At 46.1% G+C, this 26,082-nt stretch overlaps 1 protein-coding gene across 2 annotated transcripts in view; it reads right to left on the bottom strand.

The window, feature by feature from the left end:
- Positions 1-26,082, bottom strand: part of DPP10 (dipeptidyl peptidase like 10) — a 512,154-nt gene that overhangs the window by 223,402 nt on the left and 262,670 nt on the right. For both annotated transcript variants that reach the window (XM_060262084.1, XM_060262085.1), the window contains one exon: positions 14,376-14,497. In XM_060262084.1, coding sequence (XP_060118067.1) covers positions 14,376-14,497 — 122 coding nt within the window. The remainder of the gene's footprint in view (positions 1-14,375; positions 14,498-26,082) is intronic.

Genomic DNA, 26,082 nt, shown 5'->3' with positions numbered 1-26,082 from the left:
AACCAAGGAACTCTGCAAAGCCTTAGGAGTAGAACAACGGTTTCATATTGCTGGACACCCACAAGCATCGGATGCCATTGAGCACACTAACAGAACAATTAAAGAAGCGCTGAGAAAAGTATTAAGTCATCAGGCAGGGACTGAGATGAGAAACTCTCGATCATCCTAATGGCCATTCGTGGTACTACAGCAGTTCATGCCTAAACGCCTCATATGGTCATGACGGGAAGACGAATGGCGCTTCCAGAAGCCTTCTGGATAAACACACAGCTTCCCTCTGATCTTGAGCCTGTAGTCATAAATGATACATGGGTGCAATTGCCGATAACTGGTTCATAAGGTCCACATGGAAGTTGCTAAACAATTAGGGAAGGTACAGCAAACAATGGATCAGAGATTGGGCTGGGTAAAGAACCCCCATCCTTGGGAGATGGGACAACTGGTGCTCTACAGGAAATTTTCCCAAAACGAGCACTCATTAGAAGCCAAGTGGCAAGGCCCAGTCCCAATCACACAGAGGGTAAGTCCAGCAGTGTACCAGGTTGCCATCTCCAGGCCTAATGGAGACACCTGGCACAAATACTTTCATTGTTCCCAACTGAAGGAGTGGAAAAGCAATGCAGTGGGTACGCAAAACCCACCAGCTTAAGTAAAGTGTGCACAAAAGGGGGACATTAAGAAAGTTCAAATCAAGCAAATCTCTCTCATGTCTCACCAGGAACGTCTTACTGTTCCCTTAAATGCTGCTAGAAGGCATCTAATTAATTTAAATCTCTAAGCTTTCTGGGAAACATGGAGCTTCTCAGAAACCTAGGGGGTGGGGTGTATAACTGAAAATAAAGAAGAAAAAGCACCCCAAAAATCAGATTCAAATATTAGTACCTTTTTTATTTTCTGTGTTATTCGTGTTGGTTTATTTTGTCTGTGTTCAGTTCCTTTTAGTGCCACATAGCATACATACATTCACACAGTCCTCATCCATGCATATTGATGCACAACATGACCATGCAAAGGTCAATAGCTCCAATTTCTCTTTATCCCTAGATGCATACAATGGGGAAGTATATCATGAAGGGAGAGGTGAGATTGTTCTGGTGGTTGTTCTATATGATGTTTCTGTCCACATTTCCACAGAGGTGCTTAGGTAACAAAACGGTGGTTCCCTTTTCCCATTGGAGATGTAAGAATAGCCTGAACCAACAGGAAATCATGTTATGTAAAGTCATTAAGTTAAATTACTATGGAGATGACCCTCTGCTTCCTAAAAGTAGCCACAATTTTCGTAGTTGTGATGAAGAGTGGATCCAACCCCCAGATCTAGCTTTACTCTGTGTTGGCACTAAGTCAGAAATACAGAAATTATACTGTTTTTCACATGCAGATGTTGTAACGCCTTTAGTGCCTGTACAGTGTACATATGTCCCAAAAGGTCCACGTAAAATGCCTCCAAAGGATTCTGGTAACTGGTCACCCCAACCGTCACTCCAGCCTCTGATAATTTTCTAGAGGACATGGGGCCATACTGTGATATAACTATTGTGTCAGCTGCAGTATGTAAGGCAGGGGATCCTTTCAAATTGATAATTACCATTGGCTCTAGAGAAATTCAAGAGGTAGCCATTTCTATAATTTCACCCAAAGGAATGGCATACCAATATAATGTTACAAAGTGGAAAAATCAGACCTGGGCAATTATGGAGAACAACCTCATGAAAAGAGGTCCACCAGCTTGGTTTTTGATGCTAAACAGTTCATGCTTCGAGGAATGATTTGTTGTTATGGAGTTCACAAAACTAGGATCCTTCAGCATAGAACTCCTCTTTGAGGAAGGTGACTACACATTGACTATAGGAACCTCCAGTCTCACCCAGCTCCAATTTAATCCGCTGATAGGCAGCAACGAGACTTTCCTAGAAAAAGGCTCCCACACAATTGAATCGCACGTTTTGAAAATGGATATAAGGGAACAGGTTTTAATTCAATCCCAAATGTTGCTAAAAGAGATCCATGTCAGCCTCACTAGACTGAACACAACCCAGTGCCTGCCCCAATGCTCTCCGTACTTGGAGCCCAGCAACAAGAGCTGAGAAGCTTGGCTTCAGCTTTGGGTGGGAAAAACCCACCGCCGGTCTAAAAGGTTGCGGGAGACTGGCTAGCACCAGTCGCTGGGGGGAGTAGCTGTATTAGATTCTATGAATATTGAAATTTTGGCCAATAAATTTGCTTATGCCACCTTGTACATGTCTCAGTTAGGAAAACCCATTAATAATTCTTTTCATACTATATCAGAAATCCAGCATTCTTTTGGTTCAATCCTGGTTAATTGGGAAGTCAAACTGAAAGAGATTTTGCTCTCTTGCAAAAAGGAACCCCATTGCTGCGGTAAACAATCTATACTCCAAAGCAGAGCAAGGTGTTTCTTTACAGTGACAGACAAGGCAACATAACTCAAAGATAAGCAAAAATATTTATTGAGCTGTCAGGCAGTTTCAGAATAGACTGGTGAATTAAAAAAAGTTATAAAATATAACTAACTAATACACTTACATCACATCATAATCACCAGCCGGTAAACAGGACGGCTCTTTGCCAAGAAAACAAAAGTAAAAAAGCAGTTTTGGGAAACAGTATAAATTAGCCTCAGCTGGCTAATGACAAACCAAAAATGGGCATCCCGGAAGAAACAATCAACCAATCAAAGATCAGTTACATTTTTAATCATCACCCGAATACACTCTAGAAAGGTCATCAGCAACCTTATTAACCTTTCCAGATAAATGGGTCACAACAAAATTAAAATCTTGTAAGGTTAAACTCCATCTAAGTAATTTTTGATTAGAATTTTTTATCCTATCCAACCAACATAAAGGTGAATGATCAGTTTGAATGTCAAACTTCTGCCCCCACAAATAACTACAAAGCTTTGTGAAAGACCACACAAGAGCTAAACATTCCTTCTCAATAGTAGACAAATGTCTCTCTCTTGGCAGAAGCTTCTTACTCAAAAACACTATAGGATGCAGCTCCCCATCAGCACCCCAATGCCACTATGAGAAGCATCCTTTAAATTCAAAACTTAAACCTCTGGGAGTACCCATCTGTATCTCATTTCTTTTTCTCTCAGCTTTTCTATCAACTTTTTATAAAGTCTCCTGTCGCTGATGACTTTCCTTGGCAATTCTTTCATGATTCTTACTCTACTGCCATCCACCTCCAGTGTGCTCTCAAATTGTTTACTCATAATCTTTCCCATCATATCTCTTGTCACAAATCTTACTACCACTTCTCTTGGTAGCTTGTTTCTTCTGGCGTATTCTGAATTTATCCTATAGATGTAGTCATAGAAATGGTTAGTTTCATCTGGGTCTCATCTAAAAATTCAGCAATAAATTTTATTATATATGTCCTTAAGTCAGTCTCAATAGATTCAGGCACCCCTCTTAACCGAATCTGATTTTCCATTAGTTTACAGTCTAGTAGTAATGCTTTCTCCTGCATTTTTTGAATACTGGAATCCACTGTGTCCATTCTTATACCTTGGTCTTTCACCTTTTCTTCCACCTCTTGAACTTTCTTTAACGCTGCTTGAGAGTCTTTTCTGAAATCTTCAATATCTTTTTAATTTTTTTTTTAACTTCTTCTGCACTGGACTCAATGTCTTTTTTTAAATTCTTTATTTCTTTATTTGACTCCTTTATTATCTTCACCAATCTTGCTTCCATAGCATCCATTGCATCTTGCCATTTGGCCATTTTTTCTTCTTCAAGTGACCCAGCCCTCATTTGGATCTACTTTGTTACTGATTTTTGCACAGACATCACTGTTTGCCCATTACTTAAATAGGCTCTAAAGTTGACCTCTCAGATTCGCTTTTCAAGTACTCAGTCTTATAGATTGGACCATGCTCTTTTATATAAACCCAAAATTGCTGTTCCCTGATGCTCCTGAGTCCAGATATTAATTTTTTTAAAAAATTATTTCTTCAAAATGGTGTCCCTGGCTTTTCTGTCCTTTTAAAAAGTTTTTTCCTTTTTTCTCCTAGACTGCACCAAAGTTGATTCTAAACATATAATCCAATAGATTTCACCTTTTAATGATAATATCATCTGGCTCCACTATTTTTTAATATTCCGTTTTCTCTTAATTAATTTTTAAATTTTTGACCTTCTTATAATGACCTCCAGTACTTCTGTATGATTTGAGGCCCTAGAGAGGGCTGGAAGGCTTGTTATTTTCCCTTCTCTTAATGGCTCCTTCCTTCCTTTCTTGTCACAAAGTCTCATTTTCAGTAGTTAAGAAGTCTCGCGTTATTTCTGTGACGACATTTCCTGTGTTATATTCACCAAGTCAGCAGTTCTCCTCGGAGGGGGTTGTCTGCTCCTGACCACAGGTATTCAAAACAATATTTGTTTTTCCTCTTATAATCTTATTTTTCCAATATCACCAGTCCCAATTTTTACCCCTCTTTTATCTTCCTTGATTTAAGATGGTACATTTGGATCCAGACCTTTGTTTTTATTTTAAATTAATCTTATATTAGTCCCGAAGTTATAGATATAGATCTTTTACCCTCAACGTCGATATCCTTCTGCACACTGCTCTTTTTGAAAATATATGTTAATCAGTCCCAAAGAAGCTTTGAATCTTGATGGATTTAAGTCAGCTTAATGACCTCAGAGATCCTCTGTAGATGGTTGAACGCAGTCCTTCTCGGGGGACTCTTCAAAGCCAAAAAGGAACCCCACTGGAGTCCCTCGTCAACCAAAGTAAATCCCCTCATAACTTGATATGCATATCTTGGCCCTCTCCCTGCCTGGAAGAGGTAGGCAGCAGGTGTTGCGATCACCTTCTCTGCCCAGAACAGAGGCTCTGGTCTGCTCCTCGGCTAAGAAGCAGCTCAATCCGCCATGACCCAAACCCGGAAGTCCAGAAGTTGTCTCCTCCTTTTGACTGCTAATGCAAAAAGGTTATTTTATGTACATTCCTTCAGATAGATGGGCTAGACCCACTGGAATGGGATGGGAAGCAGTGAACACTCAAGGTTGCATCCGCAGGGAGAATTTGGGTTTTATTTGTGAACAACAAACCCTAGCTGCACACCATCTTTGTGTGGTTCCCCAAAGGAACTCCCATCAAAAATGTCATTATACTCTGAGGCATGAAAATAGCTCTGCATTTATGTATTTGGGGAAGGAATGTGAATGTGTGAGGTCTTCTTGTGACTATGTACCTTCCAAATACAACCCAAGCTCCCAAGAGTAAATTGATGTTTTTGCAACTTGTCCTCCATCCAATTTCTCTAAGGATGTGACTTACGGTTCACAGTTCCCATATGGACTCAAGAGGAGGTCTTAATAGCCCCCACCTTGCATCAGACTGTCAAACCGGTTTTTCTAGAAACCCCCGATCCCTATTTGCATATCCACGCCTTAAGCAAACATTGCAAGAAATAAAGAGAGCTGGAGATACAGCCTCTATGGCAATAAAGCATAATGACACTTGCACTGAGGTAACTTTAATGGTGGCTAGATTTCTCCAACAGGCCATGGAAATACGACAGAGAATGGTTATTCTAGCTCTGCAAATCATTTTCTGCGTAGCTTTAGTCTTGGGTGTTGGATGAGAAAACAGATTAGAAAAGTCAAGACCTTCCAAACGATGCTGAGATACTGCCCTGCGCAGCCACCTAAGCAATAACCTCATAAATTGACCTTTGCATCCACATGAAATTTTTTCCCTCTCTCTTTGTCTCCTTGTCGTTTTGCTCCCCTTTTCCCAAAGAGTTCTTCTTTTCTTTTACTGCATAAGGTAGGGCTGAAGAGCCTAGTGTTTTAAAGTGGGTATGAACCAGATAGTGTCAGAGATTTGCTATTCCCAAACTCAATACCCTTAGAAGTAATGGAGCCAACTCACAACAAGCAGTCAGGGGCTTGGGACTTCCCAAATCCTAGTGACCCTCAAGTCACCAGAGGGGCAAAAATGCAGTTGGCACCTTAGCAGAAACTGTTCTGACCCACAAAACTGCCTGGATATGCAGCCCTTCATCGCATCACTGCAAAAGGGACCAGACTGGCTTGAAGCCAAACCAGGGAGCTGAGATCGGCAAAATTTTTGACCTTACCCTTTTCATGCCATCTGACTTCTAGGTTAGAGGCAGCACAGCCCCAATTTTGTTATTTTCACAATTCGGTATCCAAGTCCCTTTTGAAACCACTGGCCATTTTTTTTGGCTGGCACGCCACCAACACGAATGTTTTTGCTTTGTTTCACAGGTGACCAACGGTAGCTCTCCAGATGTTTTTTGCCTACAAAAACTTTCCCAATATGTAACAGCGCCCACGCACCAGGCTGGGCATACATTAGACCTGATCTTTGCAGTGGGAGTTGGAGTGGATCAGATTTCTGCCGAGGTGGTGCCATGGTCTGACCACTATGCCCTGAGGGCTCGTGTGAATATGCCACCTCTACCCAATCTAGGCAGTGAGCAAGTTTTAGCTCACCCACGTAACCAGATAGACCCTTTGTGGCTTCAAACGGCTATGTGGGATCCCTGGCCCTCTGGCGACTCGTTGGATGAACTGGTGGAGAACTGGAATAGCCAGCTCTCCATGGCCATCGACGAGATCGCTCCCCAACGTCCTCTTCATCCTCGTTCACGATCCGCTCCATGGTATACCCTGGAGCTGCAATCAATGAAATGGCGATTAAGACGACTAGACAATGGCAACATACTCGCGACGAAGCTATGAGAACATCCTATAGGTCATTTATGCGGACCTATGAGATGGCAGTCCAGGCCACAAAGAAAAATTACTTTGCGTCCTGGATTGCATCTGCGCACTCACGCCCAGCACAATTGTTTAGTATAATTCAGTCACTAACAATTTTACCATATGGTAAACAAAATATTAGAGAATTGGAAATAGGCTGTGAGGCTTTTGCGAGCTTTTTCGCAGATAAAGTCTCGTCGCTTCGACACGACCTTGCCGCCATACTTGATACAGTGAAAGAACTTGGGGCACCGAGCACGTCTTCTGGTCCAGCTCTGGATTCCTTCACTCCACTCAGCCTGGAGGAAGTTGACAGGATCCTTTTAGCTGTATGCCCTATGACTTGTAGGTCAGATCCATGCTCGTCCTGGCTTATAAAAGCTAGCCAGGCGATGCTCCGTGAACCACTGCAAGGTATCACCAATAGATCCCTGATAGAAGGGATCTTTCCCATGCCCATTAAAGAGGCTGTGGTCTGTCCACTCTTGAAAAAACCATCTGCAGATCCGACCGTATTGGCAAACTATCGGCCGGTTATAGAGTGGGCAGTGGCAATTCAGCTACAGGGATTCCTAGAGGACACTTCCGCACTGGATCCATTCCAGTCCAGCTTTCGACCAGGTCATGGGATGGAGATGGTTCTGGTTGCTCTCATGGATGACCTGCGACATCTGGATTGGGGCGGCTCAGCAGTGCTGCTATTATTGGACCTGTCAGCTGCTTTTGATACGGTTGATCATCAGCTACTGACTGGCTGCCTTGCCGACATGGGGATTCAGGGATCCACCTTACAGTGGTTGATCTCCTTTCTCCAAGATCGGGGACAAAGGGTGATGATAGGGGAGGAGTCATCCCAGAGGCAATCACTCACATGTGGTGTGCCTCAGGTTGCGTTTCTGTCCCCAATGTTATTTAGCATCTATATGCGCCCCCTTGCCCAGACTGTCAGGAGGTATGGACTGGGTTGTCACCAATACGCAGATGACACCCAGCTCTATCTATTGATGGGTGGCCAGTCTGACTGTACCCCGGAAAATCTGGACCTGGCTCTTCAAGCCGTAGCATCCTGGCTCAAGCTGAGTCGGCTGAAATTGAATCCGATAAAGACGGAGGTTCTCTATCTAAGCCGGGGTGGTCCAAGGGGAGGGGTCCAGCTGCCAGCTCTAGACAGGGTGCCATTGATACTGGCCCCTAAGGTCAAGAACTTGGGCATGTTCCTTAAGCCCTCCATTAAAAGGGAGGCCCAGGTAGCAGCCACTATTAGATCCGCCTTTTTTCATCTTCGGCGGGTGCGCCAGCTGGTTCCTTTTCTGGAGCACAATGACTGAGCAATGGTGATCCATGCTACAGTCACCTCAAGAATACATCACTGTAATGCTCTCTATATGGAGCTACCCTTGATGCTGACTCGGAAACTACAGTTAGTGCAGAATGCTACGGCACGGCTGTTAATGAGGCTCCCTCGATGGGAGCACATTCAGCCAGTGCTGAAAGAGCTGCACTGGCTACCTATTGTGTTCTGAATCCATTTCAAGGTGTTGGTATTGACCTTTAAAGCCCTTTATGGTCAGGGACCTGTTTATCTGCGGGACCGCCTTTCCCCATATATCCCCCAGAGAGCACTGCATTCAGGGACAAAAAATCTGCTGTCCACCCCTGGACCAAAGGACACCAGGTTGCGTTTGACACGAGCCAGGGCCTTCTCGGTGGCAGCACCAGAGTTATGGAATGTTCTCCCAAAGGCCATAAGGGCCCTGCGGGACCTTCTGCATTCCACAGGGCCTGTAAGACCGAATTGTTTCGACAGGCCTTCGATGCTTAAACTGAGAGAGAGCTGCCACCTGACATCAGCTAGAGTTCCTGGTGACCAACTGTCTGAAAAGCAGAACCGCCAACATAGTAATGGTACAGCACCGTGGAATAGTTTTTAAATTTTAATTGTATTAACGTTTTATAGATTTTATTGATTTATTGTTTTAAATTGTGTAAACGACTATTGTAAACCGCCTTGAGTCCGTTTGCGGAGAGGGCGGGATAAAAGTCTAATGTAAATAAATAAATACAACTCCCATCACCCCAGCCATTGGCCATGCTGGCTGCAGCTGATGGGAGTTGTAGGCAAAAAACATCTGAGAGCTACCGTTGGCCACCCCTGCTTTATTTGTTGCATGAGAATTGCTTCCAACAGGCCCCGGGTTCAGAGCATTTGCATTCCTGCACTCTGCACATGCCCTAGTCTGAGCCCTGGATGTAGAGAAACATGGGAAATGGAGTCCTTTCCCATCTTAGACCATGAGTGTATTGAGTCTGTCTTTTACTGAAAAGGTTGGGCCATACCAACGGCCCTATGGGTTAAAAGAGAGCAGCAAGTGACACCGTGACTCCAGCTAAAAAGTTTCCCCTTCCAGTGTCCCTGAGTGCCAGAACAGATCCTCCTCAGATGTCAATTCTACAGGCTATCCCAAGTTTGGACCGGGCACACGAGTCCCTGGAGGGAGAAGAATGGTTGGATCCACCCCGGCCCAACTTCCCCAAGCACAGAAAAATGCTTGTCAGTTACAGCAACTAGTACAAATGTATATTCCCTGATCCTTGGCCAAACTGTAACTGTAAAATATGTAATGTTTCTGTTAGCAGATTGTGTTTTCCTTGCCTGGTTGATACAAACAAAAGCCTGAATTACTAAAGGACAGTCCATATGCAAGGGGGGGAGGGAGCCAGCATATGCCATCAGTCACCTCCTCCCTCTCCACCAAGATGTGAAAACTTAACAGTATTAAAGAAGAGCCTCCTCCACCCCTGCGCAAGAAGCTTATCAAGGGGGGGAGGAAGAAGAAAGAGAAGACTCTATATTAGATATTAAACAAGAAATCAATGTATTAGATTAGCAGCAGGAATGTAATGTGTGTGCTAAAAATATAATCATGAATTTGCAGGTGTGTTCATGTATTCCTTGAATCGATTTCTGTATGATTTACGTGGTATGAATTATTGCAATGATTTTTATGAAATGTAATCACTCCCATGCAATGCTAAATGTGAAATTATACCTGTACCCTATATGAAATGTATTGAATAACGTGGCTAAGATTGATTGTCCCTACATCCTAGTCTTTGAGGAAGTAGCCTTTGGCCCATTGCATTCGGTTTTTTTAAATTTCAATTTTCGAGTATTTTAGTTTAGTGGCTCCAAGTTTTAGCTAGGAGGGACACCCCCGATTAACACTTTGCTCCCCACGGAAACTTTACCTGTCAAGACCTGCTATGGACTATAGTGCAGATCAAGACTCCGTCTCTAGGTGGCGATGGAGGTATTGAAGGGGGAAACTGTGAGCGAGAACCCCCTATTTTTACTTATATATGAACATCGTGATCACTGGTTTGGTTGCCAGGGTGCCTGGAGTTTCAACTCGCACACATCTGTGCTAAGACTTGGGCTCTAGCTTGCCATTTCTTAAGAGACTTATGTGAATGCTATAGGCCTCATTTTTACAGCAGCACTCTCTATCTCTGAATGGATGCTAGCCAGAAGTAAAGCAATCTCCCAGCTTCTCTGTGCGTGCACAATCTCAGCCATTGCAGCGGAAGAAGTTGCGCTGCCATGAGCAGTCCAGTCAAGTGGCTTTCAGCCCTTCACAATGGGAGGTATTTCCAAGGCTAACACCACTTGCGACCATCTTCCTGCGTTTTCAGACTCCATGAGAGAGAAGCGGGAGCCTCACATATCCAGACGTTGCTTCAGACATCTGCATAAGGTCATCATGCTTATCTTAGGCGTGTATCCTGCCAGACTGCCCAAGCTTTTGTCAAATGGAACATTAGACAAAAAACGCTACCAGCCAGAAGAGGAAGACCAGCCTTTATTTATTTATTTAATTTGTTTATTTATTTTATAATTTATATCCCGCCCTTCTCAGCAAGTGGCTCAGGGCGGCTTACAGCATAAAATCTCACATAAATAGGGTTTAAACATTTAAACAGTTAAAATAATTAAAACATTTAAACAGTTAAAGCATTTAAAACATTTAAAACATTAAGGACAGCAGAAGTCTAGTAAAACCACACTTAGTTTCTTGTGCCAGTTAGTCATATGCCAGCCGGAAGAGGGTTGTCTTACAGGCCCTGCGGAACTGAACTAGGTCCCGCAGGGCCCTCACCTCTTCTGGCAGCTGGTTCCACATAACAGCTGGGCCATAACAGAAAAGGCCCGGTCCCTGGTAGATTTTAAATGGGCTTCTTTTGGCCCGGGGATAACCAGGAGGTTCTGAGTTCCCAATCTCAGTACTCTCTGGGGAACATGTGGAGAGAGACGGTCCTTCAGGTAGGCAGGTCCTAGGCCATATAGGGCTTTAAAGGTAATAACCAGCACCTTGTACCAGACTCGGTAAGTTATTGGCAGCCAGTGCAGATCCCGGAGCCCCGGCCGGATGTGCTCCCTTCTTGGGAGCCCTAGCAGCAGCCGAGCCGTGGCATTCTGCACTAGCTGCAACTTTTGAGTTTGACACAAAGGCAGCCCCATGTAGAGAGCATTAATCCAGAGCCAGAGCTATTGTGTAAATCTGGTATCACCTTAGACATCAATTTGGCCCTCTATTGTCATTTTAGATAAGTTTGTGTAACTTGATTTAATCCCATGCCTTCCCCAAACTGTCACTTCAGAGCCTCCACTTCTCTGATGTCATGTACCACATGTCACGGTGTTATGTCCCACCTGACCCCATGTCACTGGTCCTTGGACCTCCTACCCCCTAAGGTAGCCCTTATAACCTCTGACCCTACGTCCCCCAGGTGTGCATCTGACAGCACCCCTACCCTGCTGTTTAGATACGCCCCCAATACCTGATCAGTTGAGGGCCCCTCCCCCATCTTCCTTTTTGTCACCATTGGAGCCTTCCTCAAAGACTACGATAGGTAATTATCACCCTGGTTGTCCATTCCTGAGCTGTCCTCTGTGCATTTTCATGCTGTTTTCTTAGGACTGTATGTGTGTCGTATGATTTTATTCCCTTGTATGATTGCCTTTATTTCATAATAAATACCCTTGATTATTAGACAACATCTCCTCGTTATTGGGTGACTTCCAAAGGAGACATCATCTGTATATACAGATCCTGATCTCACTAGAGCCTAGTTGCCCACCAAACTAATTCCCCAAACCTATTTTTAGGGCAATCTGGCTAACAATTGCCTCCCCACAAATGGATCCAGCTCCAATCTCAAACTGCCCACTATATAGTTGTGATTAAACAACCATGTAAAAAACCCCCAACCCTCAACACCCACAAATTAAGGGAGGGATGGAGGGAAGGGAGGATGAGACAACCAACTGCAGGTTCCACAGAGGGGCCTGGCTAAAAGTAGACCAAGAGAATCAGAGACAGAGAATTGTCCTTCTGATCAACCCAAGCAGTCTTGTCCCAAGCTTCCAGGTACCCCAAGGGTCATCTAGCCCAACCCCCTTAACAATGCAGGAAATTTACAGCTACCACCCCCCCTCCCACTCCCCAGTGACTTTTACTCTATGCCCAGAAAGATGGGGGGGGGGAAACCAGGATCCCTGGGCCAATCTGGTCTGGTGGGAAAATACCTTCCTGATCCCAAAGTGGCAACTGGCATTATGCTGGGTCAATGCTCCCTCTAAATCATGGAGTCTTTTGAGCAAAAATTCTACTTTGTGAGCTACTAGCATTAAAGTAAAATAAAGTAGTTTGCTCTGGGGCCATTTTCCCTAAGCTAAGACAAAATTTGAGCTAGCTCACATTAACTCAGCTTAGAGGGAACAGTGCCCTGGCTATATAAAAAGGGCCACAAGAGTAAAGCACTGGTTCACCCCTTCCTGCCCTCCCTCTTATGATCTGTCTAAATTCTCAGAATCGGCATTACTGTCATGTGGCCATCTAAAAAGGTAAAGGTGCAAGCACCAGTCATTTCCGGCTCTGGGGTGCTAGCCTCTGCTTAAATCCTCCAAAAAATAAGAGCCCACCACCTCCTACCGAGGAATCACTTTAACTGTCAGGAAATTCTTCCTAGTGTTAAACCAACAACTCTTTTGATTTACTTTCATCCTGTTTGTTCTGGTATGATCTTCTGGAGAACAGAACATACCTCCACTCCATTCTCTATATGGCATCCCTTCAAATGCTTGAAAATAGCCACCATATTATCTCTCAATCATCTCCTCTCCAGGCTAAACACACCCAGCTGCTTCAACCTTTCCTCATAGGAAAGTCTCCAGACCCCTCAATATCTTTGGCGGCTGCAGCTGGTGCAGAACGCGGCGGCTAGGCTGTTGCTGGGACTCCCAAGATGGGAGCACATACAGCCGGGGCTGCGCGGACTGCACTGGCTGCCAGTGGGATACCGAGTTCGTTACAAGGTGCTGGTTATCACCTTTAAAGCCCTATATGGCCGAGGACCTGCCTACCTGAAGGACCGTCTCTCCCCATATGAGCCCCAAAGAGCATTGCGGTCAGCTGGAAAAAACCAGCTGACCGTCCCTGGGCCAAGGGAGGCCAGATTGAAGGCCACCCGAGATAGGGCCTTCTCTATTGCTGCTCCACTGCTGTGGAATCAACTCCCGGAGGAGATGCGGGCCCTGCGGAGTTTGGAACAATTTCGCAGGGCCTGTAAGACCCACCTCTATAAACTAGCCTTCAACCAGTGATAAACTAGGAAATGCCTTTAAAAAATTGCTCTTGGTTACTGAATTTTATGGAATTATTGAAGATCGAATGTTTTAGCACTATATTGTACATTGTAAATTTTAACTTGTAATTTGTCTTAACTTGGATTTTATTTGCAATTTATGTTATTTGATGTATAATGTATTTTATGTTGTGAGCCGCCCTGAGCCTGCTTCGGCGGGGAGGGCGGGATAGAAATTAAAAGTTATTATTATTATTATCTTTGTAGCCTTCGTCTGGAAACTTCCAGCTTATCAATATTCTTTCAAAACTTTTAAAGCTGACCACAGTAATTCAAACAGACCAGATCCTATCACTTTGTGTTATCTGGATTCCATACTTCTGCTGATAGAGCTAAAAAATGCATTTGTCTTTTCAGCTGCCGCATCATGTTCAGCTCATGATCTATTAAGACCCCGAGATCCTTTTCACATCCTATCAAGATAAGACTTCTCCAGTATCCTGCCCTCCACCTCATGCCACCCAGGTAAGTTTGGGGAGCCTTGCTTTTAGAAACAAACATTGCTCATTAAAGTAGTAGAATGGGGATAGAACTGAAGTTTTAAAAACCATAGCCCACAAGAGATCCTGATCATGGGACTTTCAGTTTTATTTTATTAATAAGCAAGCAGCATGACAGCACCAACCAGTTGTGTGACAAGGTACAAGAGTGAAAACAGACTGTGTGTGTGTTTGGACTAGGTGTTCAGCTGCACTTTGAATAACTATGAATGTGTTGGTGAATTAGCTGCATAATCTCAAGTGGTGATCAGTGTGTGTACCAGAATGGCAATCTGCATCGTTTATTAGGGAACTTTCCTTTCTATTGTTCTATAACACTTGAAACAGAACACAAATGCAAATTATGATGTTTAAAAAATATCTGAACACTTTTAATGTTAAATTGAGGATTTTGACTTACCTTTACAGTGCAGAATGAAATATTTGTTTGTAGGGCTAAACTTTGCATTGAAATATGTGCAGTTGTCTTTCATAAAACTGCATGAAAGGCACTGACGATTCAATAGTTCAAATGTTGATGCACTGTAGTGGTGGGAAAAAAGCAAGTAACCATTAAGTAACTAACCGTTATGTTATAAATACATCATTATGCACTTGGATCACAAGCATACTTTCCAGAATTAAGAACAACATATCTTGTACCAGTGCCTGAAGTCAGTAATGAATAGGGATGTGCACAAACATAAAATATAGTAAAATATTCAGATATATTGGACACAAAAAAACTTCTATTCCAATTCCAGTATAGTATTTGCATTTTTATTTTATCAGAAATCTCAATTTTTTTCAGCTGCATTATACTCTATGGAACCATTATAGTCAAAGGAGAATCTATCTTGGGGTATCTCAGCATCGGGGGGGGGGGGCTATAGCTTCAGTGTAGCTTCTGGTGTCTCTCCTCAAAACCTCCCAAGTTTCAAAAATATTGGACCACGGGGTCCAATTCTATGTACTCCCCAAAGAAAGTTCCCCCTTCCTACATTCTTTCCAAATGGTGGGGAAAAAACAGCAACAAAACCAAACCAAGGAATGATGGCAAACCAGAGAGTCTCTGCAGTAGAAACTGAAGGTGGGATTTTTCCAAGCCCAGCAAAACCAACACATGTACAGAGTGCCCTGTAGAAACAGTGCAGGTACAGAGTGCCCAGAAGAACCTGTACCATTAACAATTAGGAACAGGCTAGCATTAGTTGTGCTGTGGACACTGTTGTTGTATACATATTCTGCAAAAGGGATGCCCAATTGTCCTGTTGGTAAGAAGTATAACACCTCAAGAAGTATTCTAGCACTACATTCGTCTGTCTGTCTGTCTGAGGGTGGTACACTGAGCTAAGCCCTTGTTCAATACCCACCAATTTGCAAAGGTGTGTCCAGAAGTTGGCAACAAACTGTGGCCCACGGTTGGAAATTATCTTGCTCAGAAAAGCGTGTAGCCAAAAGATGTGCTGTATAAATAATTGGGCCAACTTCTTGGCGATAGGTAGTTGCTTACACGGAACAAAGTGGGCTTGCTTGGAAAACATGTCCACCACCACCCACACCACTGTCTTCCCCTGGGAGGGGGGGGGATAAGTATGTAATAAAGTCCATGGAAATGCATTCCCAGGGCCGGGAAGCTGGAGCTAGGGGTTGCAAACTATGGGTTGCAACTCGCATTGGGGGAGCTTCCCTATTTTCTTTGCCATAATGCTAATTGGGCATCTAGAAATATATCGTGAAACATCCTTCCTTAACCCCAGCCACCAAAATTGCCATTGCACCTAATGGATAGTTTTGATGAAACCAAAATGTGCCCCCAGCTTAGAATAATGAGCACGCTGGATGACTTCCGCTCTCAGCGGAACAAGGATGAATAGTTTGTTGTCTTTATACCAAAGGCCCTTGGGAGGGAGTGAGATTGAAATCCATGTCAGGTGGTTGTGTACTTAGGGCTTCTTTCAGAGAAGTTAGGAACAAGTCCGAAGACCCTGCCCCCTTTTGTTCCTATACTCAGGTTGTGACCAGAGCGCTGAGTTGGGTGGGGGTGAACAGTGAGCCTATAACCACCTTCCTCTTGCTCTCGTAAGTGGGACAACGCGTCAGCTAGAAAGTTCAGCCTCCCTGGGAAATGCCCAAGTGTGAAATTGGATCTGTGGAAAAATTCCGCCCATTGAACTTGTTTGTGAGGTTGCAGGTCGCTATCAGGGCAGCGAGGTTTTTATGGTCTGTTCATAATTCAAATGGTTCCCTCGCACCCTCCAAATAGTTATGTCATTTCTAAAGCCGTCTGAGAGGATGGCAGAAGCCTCTTTATCCCATACAGATCAGTTCCATTCAGAGGGGGAGAATTTTTGAGACAAGTATGCACATGGGTGGAGTTTCCCATCCTCCCCCTCTTGGAGCAACATGGTGACTTGGGCCACATCGCTTGTGTCACACTGCACCACAATTTTTTTGTTTGGATGGGTGAGGCAACGTTCGGAAATGAAGCGTTGCTTGAAGTCCTCGATTGCCTGTTGGGATTCCGAGGACCACTCTAGTTTAGTACTGGCTTTTGTGGCCGCAGCACCCTTCCCCTTAGTTTTTAAAAAGTCTGTTAGGGGCATGATGATGGCAGCAAAATTGTTTATGAATCCTCTGTAAAAATTCATGAATTCGAGGAAGCTTTATAATTGCTTCTGGGTTTTGGGAGCCGCCCACTCTGCCACCACTTGTACTTTGGCAGGGTCCATCCCAAGTCCGGCCCCCAAGACTAGGTAGCCCAGGAAGTCAAGTTCCATTTTGTGAAATTCGCATTTTGATAGTTTGGCAAACAGTTTATTCTCATATAGGGTCTGCAGCACTTGCCAGACTAACTGCACATGTGAAGGGAGGTCCTGTGAATATATTAACACATCATCCAGATAACAGACCACCCCCTTGTAGAGGAACCTGTGTAAGACCACATTGATTAAGTTCATGAAGACCCCTGGGGCCCTCTTCAATCCGAATGGCATCACCAGATATTCAAACTGTCCCAAAGGGGGTTGAAGGTGATTTTCCATTCATCCTCTTCTCGGATATGAACCTGGAAGTATGCATCTCTATCCAACTTAGTAAAGATCTTTCCCTGGGAAACCTCACTGAGAAGGTCTCTAATAAGGGGAAGGGGATACGCATTATTCATAGAAATTATATGCAAGCCCTGAAAGTCTGTACAGAGTCTCAAACTATCGTCCTTTTTCTTTTGAAATAAGACCAAGGCTTCATGTGGGGACTTAGCTGGCCGGATAAAGCCCCATTGCAAGGTCACATCCAAGAAATTCTTCAACTCCTCCCTCTCGGTTCTACTCATGGAATACAGTTTCATTTTGGGGAGTGGTTCCCCCTCCACCAATTCAATTGCACAATCTGTGCAGCGGGGGAGGGAGCTCGTCTGCCGCTGTTGCATCAAACACCCCTTTCAACTCCCGGTACTCAGGAGGAATGGAGGAGACCTCTATCATCATTAGACATAGTTTTTCGACCTGGGGGGGAGGTTGGGGGCCCCACTTTATATTCCATCTGTGCTTGTCACACTCCCTGTCTTGGAACTAGATTGCACTTCCACTTCACTGGACAAAGGGGTCGTGGTTCGCCAGCCAATCCAAGCTAAGAATGGCCTGGAATTTAACAGAGGGGGCAATCATGAAAGTCCTGGGCTCACAGTGTTTCCTGACCCCCAGGGCACAGATGTCAAGCAGGCGGATTCAATGACGAGTCAAAGTTGATACAAAGACTACGTTTATTGATAGACCGCTACTTTGGCTCAAGCCTTGGCTTGAGAAGAATGAAACCAATACATTGATACACAAGTTTTAAGATACACTTCAAAGGGATTCCTACGGGGAGGGGAAGCAAGGGAACGTTCACACATAAAGTATCAAAACTACATACGTTCCCAGGGCGTTATCAGGCATTCGGCCTTGCATTGCCCAGATGGCGCTTCCTCCCGCAGGAGAATTCATGGGAAGGTGCTGATTGCTTTGGTCTCTGTAATTAACAGTCATAAAACAAAGAGGGGCCAGGAAAGGATAATAAACTAGCAGCATTTGGTTTTGTATGATCTTACCGAGGCCTGCTTGAGTCAGGCTAGAAACCCATCAGTTATTGATCAGAATTAGCCATGCTTGACATACTGCCCCCCTCAAGCTGAACCCCTCGGTCTTTGAGGAAACTTTCTGTGAAATTTACTGACCAAGTCTGGGGCCAATACACTTTTTGTGCCACTCATTCATTTTCACTAGAAGGAAAGTGTTTCTATTTGATTAAGTAATACAACATCCCCTGTTTGACTTTTGAGTCCAGAATCTCCTGGACCTCATGATGGCTCTGATTCCCAATCTGGATAGGTTGCGGAGCTGTCGGTCGAGGGTGCCAAAGAGAAGCACCAGGGTCTCTTCGGAGTAGACTGCAATGAAAGACAGGGTGTACTTTACTAAACATTTTTGGCAGTTCCAATTCTACAGTTACCTTATTTATCACCCGTTTGATCTTAAAGAGTCCCAAGTATCGATAAGCCAATTTATTGGAGGGTTGGTTTAAGGGCAAGTTCTTGGTTGAAACGAACACCGAATCCCCCACTTTGAAGACCCAGGCGGGCACATGGGACTTGTCATACTGTTTTTTGTACACCGCTTTAGCACCCTCCAAATTCTCTTGGATCCCCTTCCAGCCCTCACTCAGGGTTCCCCACCATTGCTCAAATGAGCTGGGCTCCTTTCTTTGCTCTCCCCCTGGCAGCATCGGAATTGGTTTGCCTTCGTACCCGCTTACGGTTTGGAAGGGGGAAGTTTTGGTGGAGCTGTGCACACTGTTGTTGTAACTAAATTCAGTGAAGGGGAGGAGATCCACCCAGTTCGATTGTTGGTGGTTTATATAGCGCCGCAGGTATTGCTCTAACAGGGCATTTATGCGTTCCGTCTGTCCGTCGGTCTGGGGGTGGTAGGCGGAACTCAGGCCTTGCTCCATCCCTAATAGCTTGCAAAACTCCCGCCAGAAGTTGGCAACGAACTGTGGGCCCCGGTCACTAATTACCTTATCCGGGAATGAATGGAGTTTAACAACATGGTTGAAAATAGATAGGCTAGCTTTTTAGCCGTGGGTAACTGGGCACACGGAATGAAATGGGCTTGCTTAGAAAAGGTGTCCATTACCACCAGAATTACTGTCTTGCCATATGATGGCAGTAGTTCCACAATGAAGTCCATTGAGACTACCGACCAGGGTCGAGTAGCTCTAGTGGTTTCAGCAGTCCAGGTGGCTTCCCCCCTCTCCTTTTCGCCATTATGCATATGGGGCAGGAGGATACAAACTTGGATACATCTTTCTTTAGGGAGGGCCACTAGAACTGCCTGCTAATTAGGTGGAGCGTCTTCACGTACCCAAAATGCCCTGCCAGCTTGTTTGAGTGGCAAAATTGTAGAACTTCCGCCCTCAGCGTTTTGGGGACGTACAGCTTCTCCCCCCTATACCACAACCCATCTTCTTTTTTCTGAATTTCCCCTGGTCGGTCGTCACCTTCCTTTTCTGTCTCCAAAGCCATCCTCTCAGTCCCCCACCCCTCCAGCTTACGTTTGGTCTGGGACTGGGTTGTTACAACAGCGGCCACTTGGGAGGGAGAGACTAGGGAATCTACGACTTCCTCCCTTTGACTGTTGTGTGGCGGCAGGCAGGAAAGAGCATCAGCCAAGAAATTCTTGGTGCTGGGAATATGCCTCAGCACAAAGTCAAATTTGGAGAAAAACCCCGCCCACCTGATCTGTTTCTCGCTCAGTTTCCTCCTGCCTGTGTGGGCCTCGAGGTTCTTATGGTCCGTCCATATCTCAAAAGGGATTTTGGCCCCCTCCAACCACGACCGCCAGTTTTTAAAGCATAAGTTACAGCAAACGCCTCTATCCCACACCGACCAGTTCCTTTGTTCAGCTGAGAACTTTTTGGAAATATATGCGCAAGGTCTCAGCCTTCCTTCCTCGTCTTTCTGCATGAGAATGGTTCCTACGGCCATGTCAGAGGCGTCGCATTGCAAAATGAAGGGCTACAACTCATTGGGGTGGCTCAGGACCGGCTCGCTAGTAAATAGCCGTTTGAGTTTGTCGAACGCCTCTTGGCATTTTGGTGTCCAATTTAGATGGGCCCCCGGCCGCTTTGCCTCGGGCCCCTTCCCCTTTGTTTTTAACAACTCTGTGAGGGGAGGCATGATCTGGGCGAACCCCGCTATGAAGTTTCTGTAGAAATTTGTGAACCTGAGGAAAGATTGTAATTGTCTACATGTCCTCGGGAGGGCCCAATCCAATACGGCCTGTACTTTGGCCGGGTCCATAGCCAGCCCTTGCGCGGACACCTGAAACCCCAGGTAATCTAGCTCGGTCTTATGGAACTCACACTTGGACAGTTTGGCGTATAATTTGCACTCCAACAGGATGCTTAATACCTCCCTCACCAATTTTACATGAGACTTTTCATCCTGGGAATAAATGATGTCATCCAGGTACACCACCACCCCCTTGAACAAAAATTTCCGCAACACATCATTGATAAAGTTCATGAACACCCCCCGGTGTGCCCTGTAGTCCAAACGGCATCACCAAATACTCAAATTGTCCCATGGGAGTATTAAAGGCCGTCTTCCATTCATCCCCCTCCTTTATGCGCACTCTAAAGTATGCATCCCTCAAGTCCAGTTTGGTGAAAATCTTCCCCTTGGACACCATGCTCAGCAAGTCTTTGATGAGGGGGATGGGATAGGCATTGGAGGTTGAAATCCCGTTAATCCCGCGCAAGTCCATACAAAGCCTAAACGAGCTGTCCTTCTCTTTCCTAAACAACACTGGGGCAGCGTGGGGGGCTGTCACCAGTCTGATGAAACCCCGTTTCAAGTTCCGATCTAGGAATTTGCGTAGCTCCACTTTTTCGGCCCACCCTATAGAGTATAGCTTAGCTTTAGGCAGTGACTGCCCAGGTATTAGTTCGATTGCGCAGTCAGTGCTCCTTTGAGGGGGAAGTTCGTCTGCTTCCTGCTCACTAAACACCCCCATTAAGTCCTGATATGATTTAGGAATGGCTGGGACCTCCTCCATTGTCAAACAGACTCTCTCCTTCGAGGGAGGAGGCTGTGGACCCCGGTCCAAACTCCAGAGATGGGTCTCACACAGCGGGTCCACAAACTTTATGGTCTGATCCCCCCATCAGATGCTTGGTTTGTGTTTTGCTAACCACCCCACTCCCAGGACTACATCATAAGAGCAGGAGGGAGTGATTGCAAATGACTCTTGGTCCCCATGCCCTTCAATCCCCACAGGTACCAACTGAGTCTCTAGCATGTAGGGCTCTCCCCGCATCATTGTCCTGTCCATCTGCTCGAATTGTATGGGAAAGGGTAGGGCCATGGTGGTCAGCCCCAAGGCGTCCACCAACTTAGGGGTGATTAAGTCCTGATTCCATCTGGAATCAATCAGGGCTCTCACCTGCATAAATCGTTTGAGTCTAGGGTTCAACAGTTTCACCGGTATAAAATATAACGACCCAGTTACTCTCACCCTGAGTGGTGCCGGTTCCTCCGCGACCTGCTGGTTGGCACTCTTTAGAGTAGGTCGTCCTCATTTCCCAACGGCTCCTCCATCCAGACCAGCTCACTCAGCTCATCCACTAGGAAGGTGTTGTCCTCTGGCTCCCCGGTGGTGGCCGCGCTGCCTTTCGCCACTTCCTTAGGGCGGCCCGGTGTTTTCTTCGGCACAGGGGTGCCCGGCATGGGTTCACTTGGTGGTGCCCACGGGGGGTTAGGGCAATTGCTGGCCAGGTGGTTGGGGTCTCCGTACTGAAAGCACTTGTGAGACCCCATAGCCTTCCTGCCGCCGCCTCCTCTCACAGGTTTCTTCACCTCCGGTTTGATCCCTGTCTTTGGATCTCGGCTCCCCTTTCCGCTCTGCTGCTGGGGTTGCATGGCCATTTGCTTCATGTTGGTCTTGACCTCACCCGCCAATTGGATCCACCCCACCAGCATGGTGGGTCTGGCTTGGGTGAGGGCCCGATCCAGTATGCCCACGTTCAGGCCCCTGGTGAAGTGCTCGATCTTCATCAACTCACTCCATCCCCTCACCTTCGCGGCGTTGGCCCAGAACTCGGCAGCGTACTCTCGAATTGACTTCAATCCCTGCTGCATGTCGCGCAGTGCCGCCAGCGCCCGGGTCTCTTGGAGAAGGTCTTCGTACTGGGCCATCAGAGCCTGGAGGAACGTAGCAACATAGTCCAGTTCTGGGCTCATGGCTTCATACAAGCTCACGTACCACCTCTTGGTGGCCCCCTTCAGTTTCGATCCCAAATAGTCCACTCGGCTAAATTCTTTGGGGAACGTGTTCCCCCAGTAGTGCATGTAGCTGTTAGCCTGGATCGTGAAGTATTCCACTTCCTCCGGGTCCCCGTCAAACGTGGCATCCAGCTCTCACCCACGGCCGCCGTCCCTTGGAGCCGGAGGCGCTGCTGGCCTAGGTGTCGGTCCCGCCAGTGGTAGGGCCACCGGTGCACCCAGGCTGCTGGCTGCCGGGCTGGAGGGGGTGGTTGAATTCTCTGGGATCCGGGCAGTCCCAGGGATCAGGAGATCTCTCTGGTGATTTTCCCCGCCATCCGAGTGGCCATTGTTTGCATCTCGTCCCTCCACCCCTTGGCCACGGCCTCCACCTCTTTGCGTACTTCTCAAAATGTCAAGCAGGCAGATTCAATGACAAGTCGAAGTTGATACAAAGACAACAGGTCTCCATTCCCTCAGTGCAAGGCTCCCCCCTCATTGGCTCTCCATCCATTTGCTCAAAGAGTAAGGGAACAGGGAGCAGTTTCCGCTTGAGCCCCAGTGCCACTACCAAGCTGGCGGATAGTAATTCTCTTGAGCATCCTGAATCTAGCAGGGCTCTAACACATGAAAACCGTTTAGTCTTTGGGTTAACTAAGGTGATAGGGACAAAATATAATGTTCCAGAGATTCTCACCTGTAGTGGTGCAACTGTCAGGTTGACCTGCTGTTGCCTACTTTTTATAGCAGGTCACTGTCATTTCCTGACAGCTCTTCATTCTCCTCTTCCCCAGAAGCCTTGGGTCAGATCCCTGTAGTGGAGTGACGCAGCTTTCCCCTTAGTGTGTGGGACCCCCTTAGCGTGCTGGTTGCTCACGTGGTCGGCTTGGGCACTCATTCTCCCCTCCACACCCAAAGCATAGTCTTGCCTTGGCCCGGCGATCCCTTTCGGCCAGGGTGAGGGGGATTCTTTGACTCTGTTTCATTGGAGTGGGTTTTGGCCCCTTCTCCTTCTGATCCCAGGTTCCGTCCCCACCCCCCGTGGCTTATGGTGGAGGGCTATGATCTTCTTCCAGTCCTCGATCTCACAGGCCAGCTGAATCCAATCAACTAATGACTGAGGGTTCCCCTCTTTGAGAGCTTTTCCGAAAATGTTGGAGTTGAGGCCTCTCTTAAACTGTTCAATTCGGGCCCCATCATTCCAGCGGTGCACCTTTGTGTTGAGTAGATGAAATTTGGCCATGTACTCCCTCATGGGCCCTTGTCGAAGCTCTTGCAGGGTGGAGATTGCGTCAGTTTCTTGCAGGGGGTCTTCTAATTGGGTGCTCAGAGCCCGAAGCAGCTCCCTGGCTGAATTAAGGGCAGGGGATCAGGCCTCATACAGTGTCATGAACCAGCCTGCCACTGCTCCTTCGAGGCATCTCCCAATATAAATCACTTTTGACTCTTCCATCAGGAAGTTGTGCGCGTAGGTGCCAGATGCGTAGGTGCCCCCTCACCAACACTAGGAAGTAACCAAGCTTTGCGGGGTCCCTGTTAAATCTTGCCTCTTAAACCTTTGAGCCCCCCGGAACCGGGTTGGGTTCAGCAGGGGCTTTTGGGGGTTCCAGTGGTTAAGGAGTGGGGGTTGATCACCTCATACTGGGCCTCCAGGCACCCCCCCCCACGGGGACTTCCCCATCTGGTACTACGGCTGCCACAGCCGACAGGTCTCAGGCAGGAGATGCCCCAGCAACCTGAGCAGCTACCTCCTGTAGCTGTCGGGCGAGACCTCTCATCTCCTGCACAAAGAAATCATTCATCGCCAACATCTCCTCTCTCAGCTGTCGGCTTTGCAGCATCCGTGCTTCTTGGACCCATCTGCTGGGTTCCTTGCTTGGTCCACTCTGGCAGGTGTGCTCGACATCCTCAGCCTCATCATTGGACCCCCAAGAGCAGAAGGCTTCGAATAGGCCTGATGATCAGGAGCAGGAAGGGGCCCCTTGGAGATTTCCGGTAATACTCTCCCGGAGACCTCTGGATTCCCGCCCCCCTCTTTTTTCCTGACCATCACCGAAGGGCCCCTCTGGTTTCGGTTCCACTGGGTTGAGTGGTTCTTCCTTAGCCTTGTCCTTCTCTTCTCCTGACATTCTCAGGGATGGATAGGCAGCTAAGCTTAATTGTGAATCTTAGCAATTTGTTAGGACTTGAGTCAAGGAACCACACAATCTGATAATTCAGCAGTTTATTCCATAAGCATCTTAAGGCAGGACACTATTTTTGCTAAGACTGATGTCTTAGCTCAATGACTCCCTTTTAACCTCTCACCCCAACCATTAATTTTCAAGCAAGTGTGGGGATGTGAAGCGCAGGAATATTTTGGCGGGTCCCCCACCCACCGAAAGTTTTGGAAGTCCAGGTGCATAATCTTCTCTTCTTTCAGTGTCTGACCTTGGAGGCTGGTAGAGGCGGCTTGGATAATAAGTTCTATAGATAAGCAATGAGCAAGAGGGGGAGAGGGAAAAAGCCAAGCAAGCAGGCAAGCACAGCAATTGTAACTACACAGAACTCATGGCAAGAGGAATACAGTTGTTAACTAGATATATGACTCTTGACATGAGGAGGTTGCAAGCCCAATACAGTCAGTACATGTACAGAAAGCATTTAAGGAAAGGCACTGGGTTTTGCTGTCCACTAGTAAATTGTACAGGTATAGCTAGGCACTCTGTACATGCACAGGCTATATTGGGCCTGGAGGAAAAAAGCCATGCTTGCATTTGTTGAGCTGGCATTGTCACAGTAGCATTGATTCTGCTGGGCACTCTATACATCCATTGGATGTGCTAGCCTTGTGACTCCCCCACTTGGATTTGTTGAGCTGGCATTGCCACAGTGGCATTGGTTCTGCAAAAATACCCCCTCTCTTCAATTTCTACTGCAAAAACTCTCTGGTTTGACATCAGTCCCTGCTTTTTTGTTGTAAATAATGGAGGATGAGGGTACCTTCTTTGGAGGCTCATCAAATTGGACACCCTGGTCTAAACTTTTTGAAACTTGGGGGGGGAGGGTCTTTGAGTGGAAGCACAAGAAGCTACACTTGAAATGTAGTGTCTCTATCTCAAAAAACAGCCCCCCAAGACCCTCACATACACTTGGATAGATATCCCATTTTAGTCTATGGTGTCATTACCTATAATGGTCCCCATAGACTATAACAGAGCAGAAAGCATTTAAAGGAGTCATGGTCCCTTTAAATGCATTAATGAAGCTGCAGCTTTATCCAGAACAGCATTTAAAGGAAACACATTCTCTTAAACAGTTAAACAGCGGCAATCTTGTTTTCCTGGAATTTAGGAGGGGATAATCCCAAACAGGATTATCAGGGATTGGCTCTACATCTGGCTGAAAGGATAGCCACTGAATGCCAAAAAGATAATTTTCAGCAATTTTTTGCCGCTTGGATAGAGCCAAATTCACACCCTAGTAATGAACCAAGTCAGCATAAATAATTTAAAATACTGTTGTTTGGGAATGTTCTTTAACACGAGGATAGTTCAGCCTGTGTTAGATAGAACTGCACTCTTCCTTTAACCTCAGACTCACAGACTATAAATACCTTTGGCTCCAATTCTGCACATGGATGTGCACTGCAGGTTGCAGAAGATGCCAGGAGCACATTTTATCATATAAACTAGTTCAACAGTTTTCTGTCTTGTATATTGTTGTACCCAAGAAGCTCAGGATGGTGTACACAGTTCCACCTTCACAAATTTATCATGAGGTTAGATGAACAGAGAGTGAATGGCACAAGGTGATTCAGAAAGGTTCATGGCACAGTTTAGACTTC

This window comes from Heteronotia binoei, chromosome 21, assembly GCF_032191835.1.
Source record: "Heteronotia binoei isolate CCM8104 ecotype False Entrance Well chromosome 21, APGP_CSIRO_Hbin_v1, whole genome shotgun sequence".
Lineage (NCBI taxonomy): Eukaryota > Metazoa > Chordata > Lepidosauria > Squamata > Gekkonidae > Heteronotia > Heteronotia binoei.
This window is presented reverse-complemented; position numbering and strand designations above follow the sequence as displayed.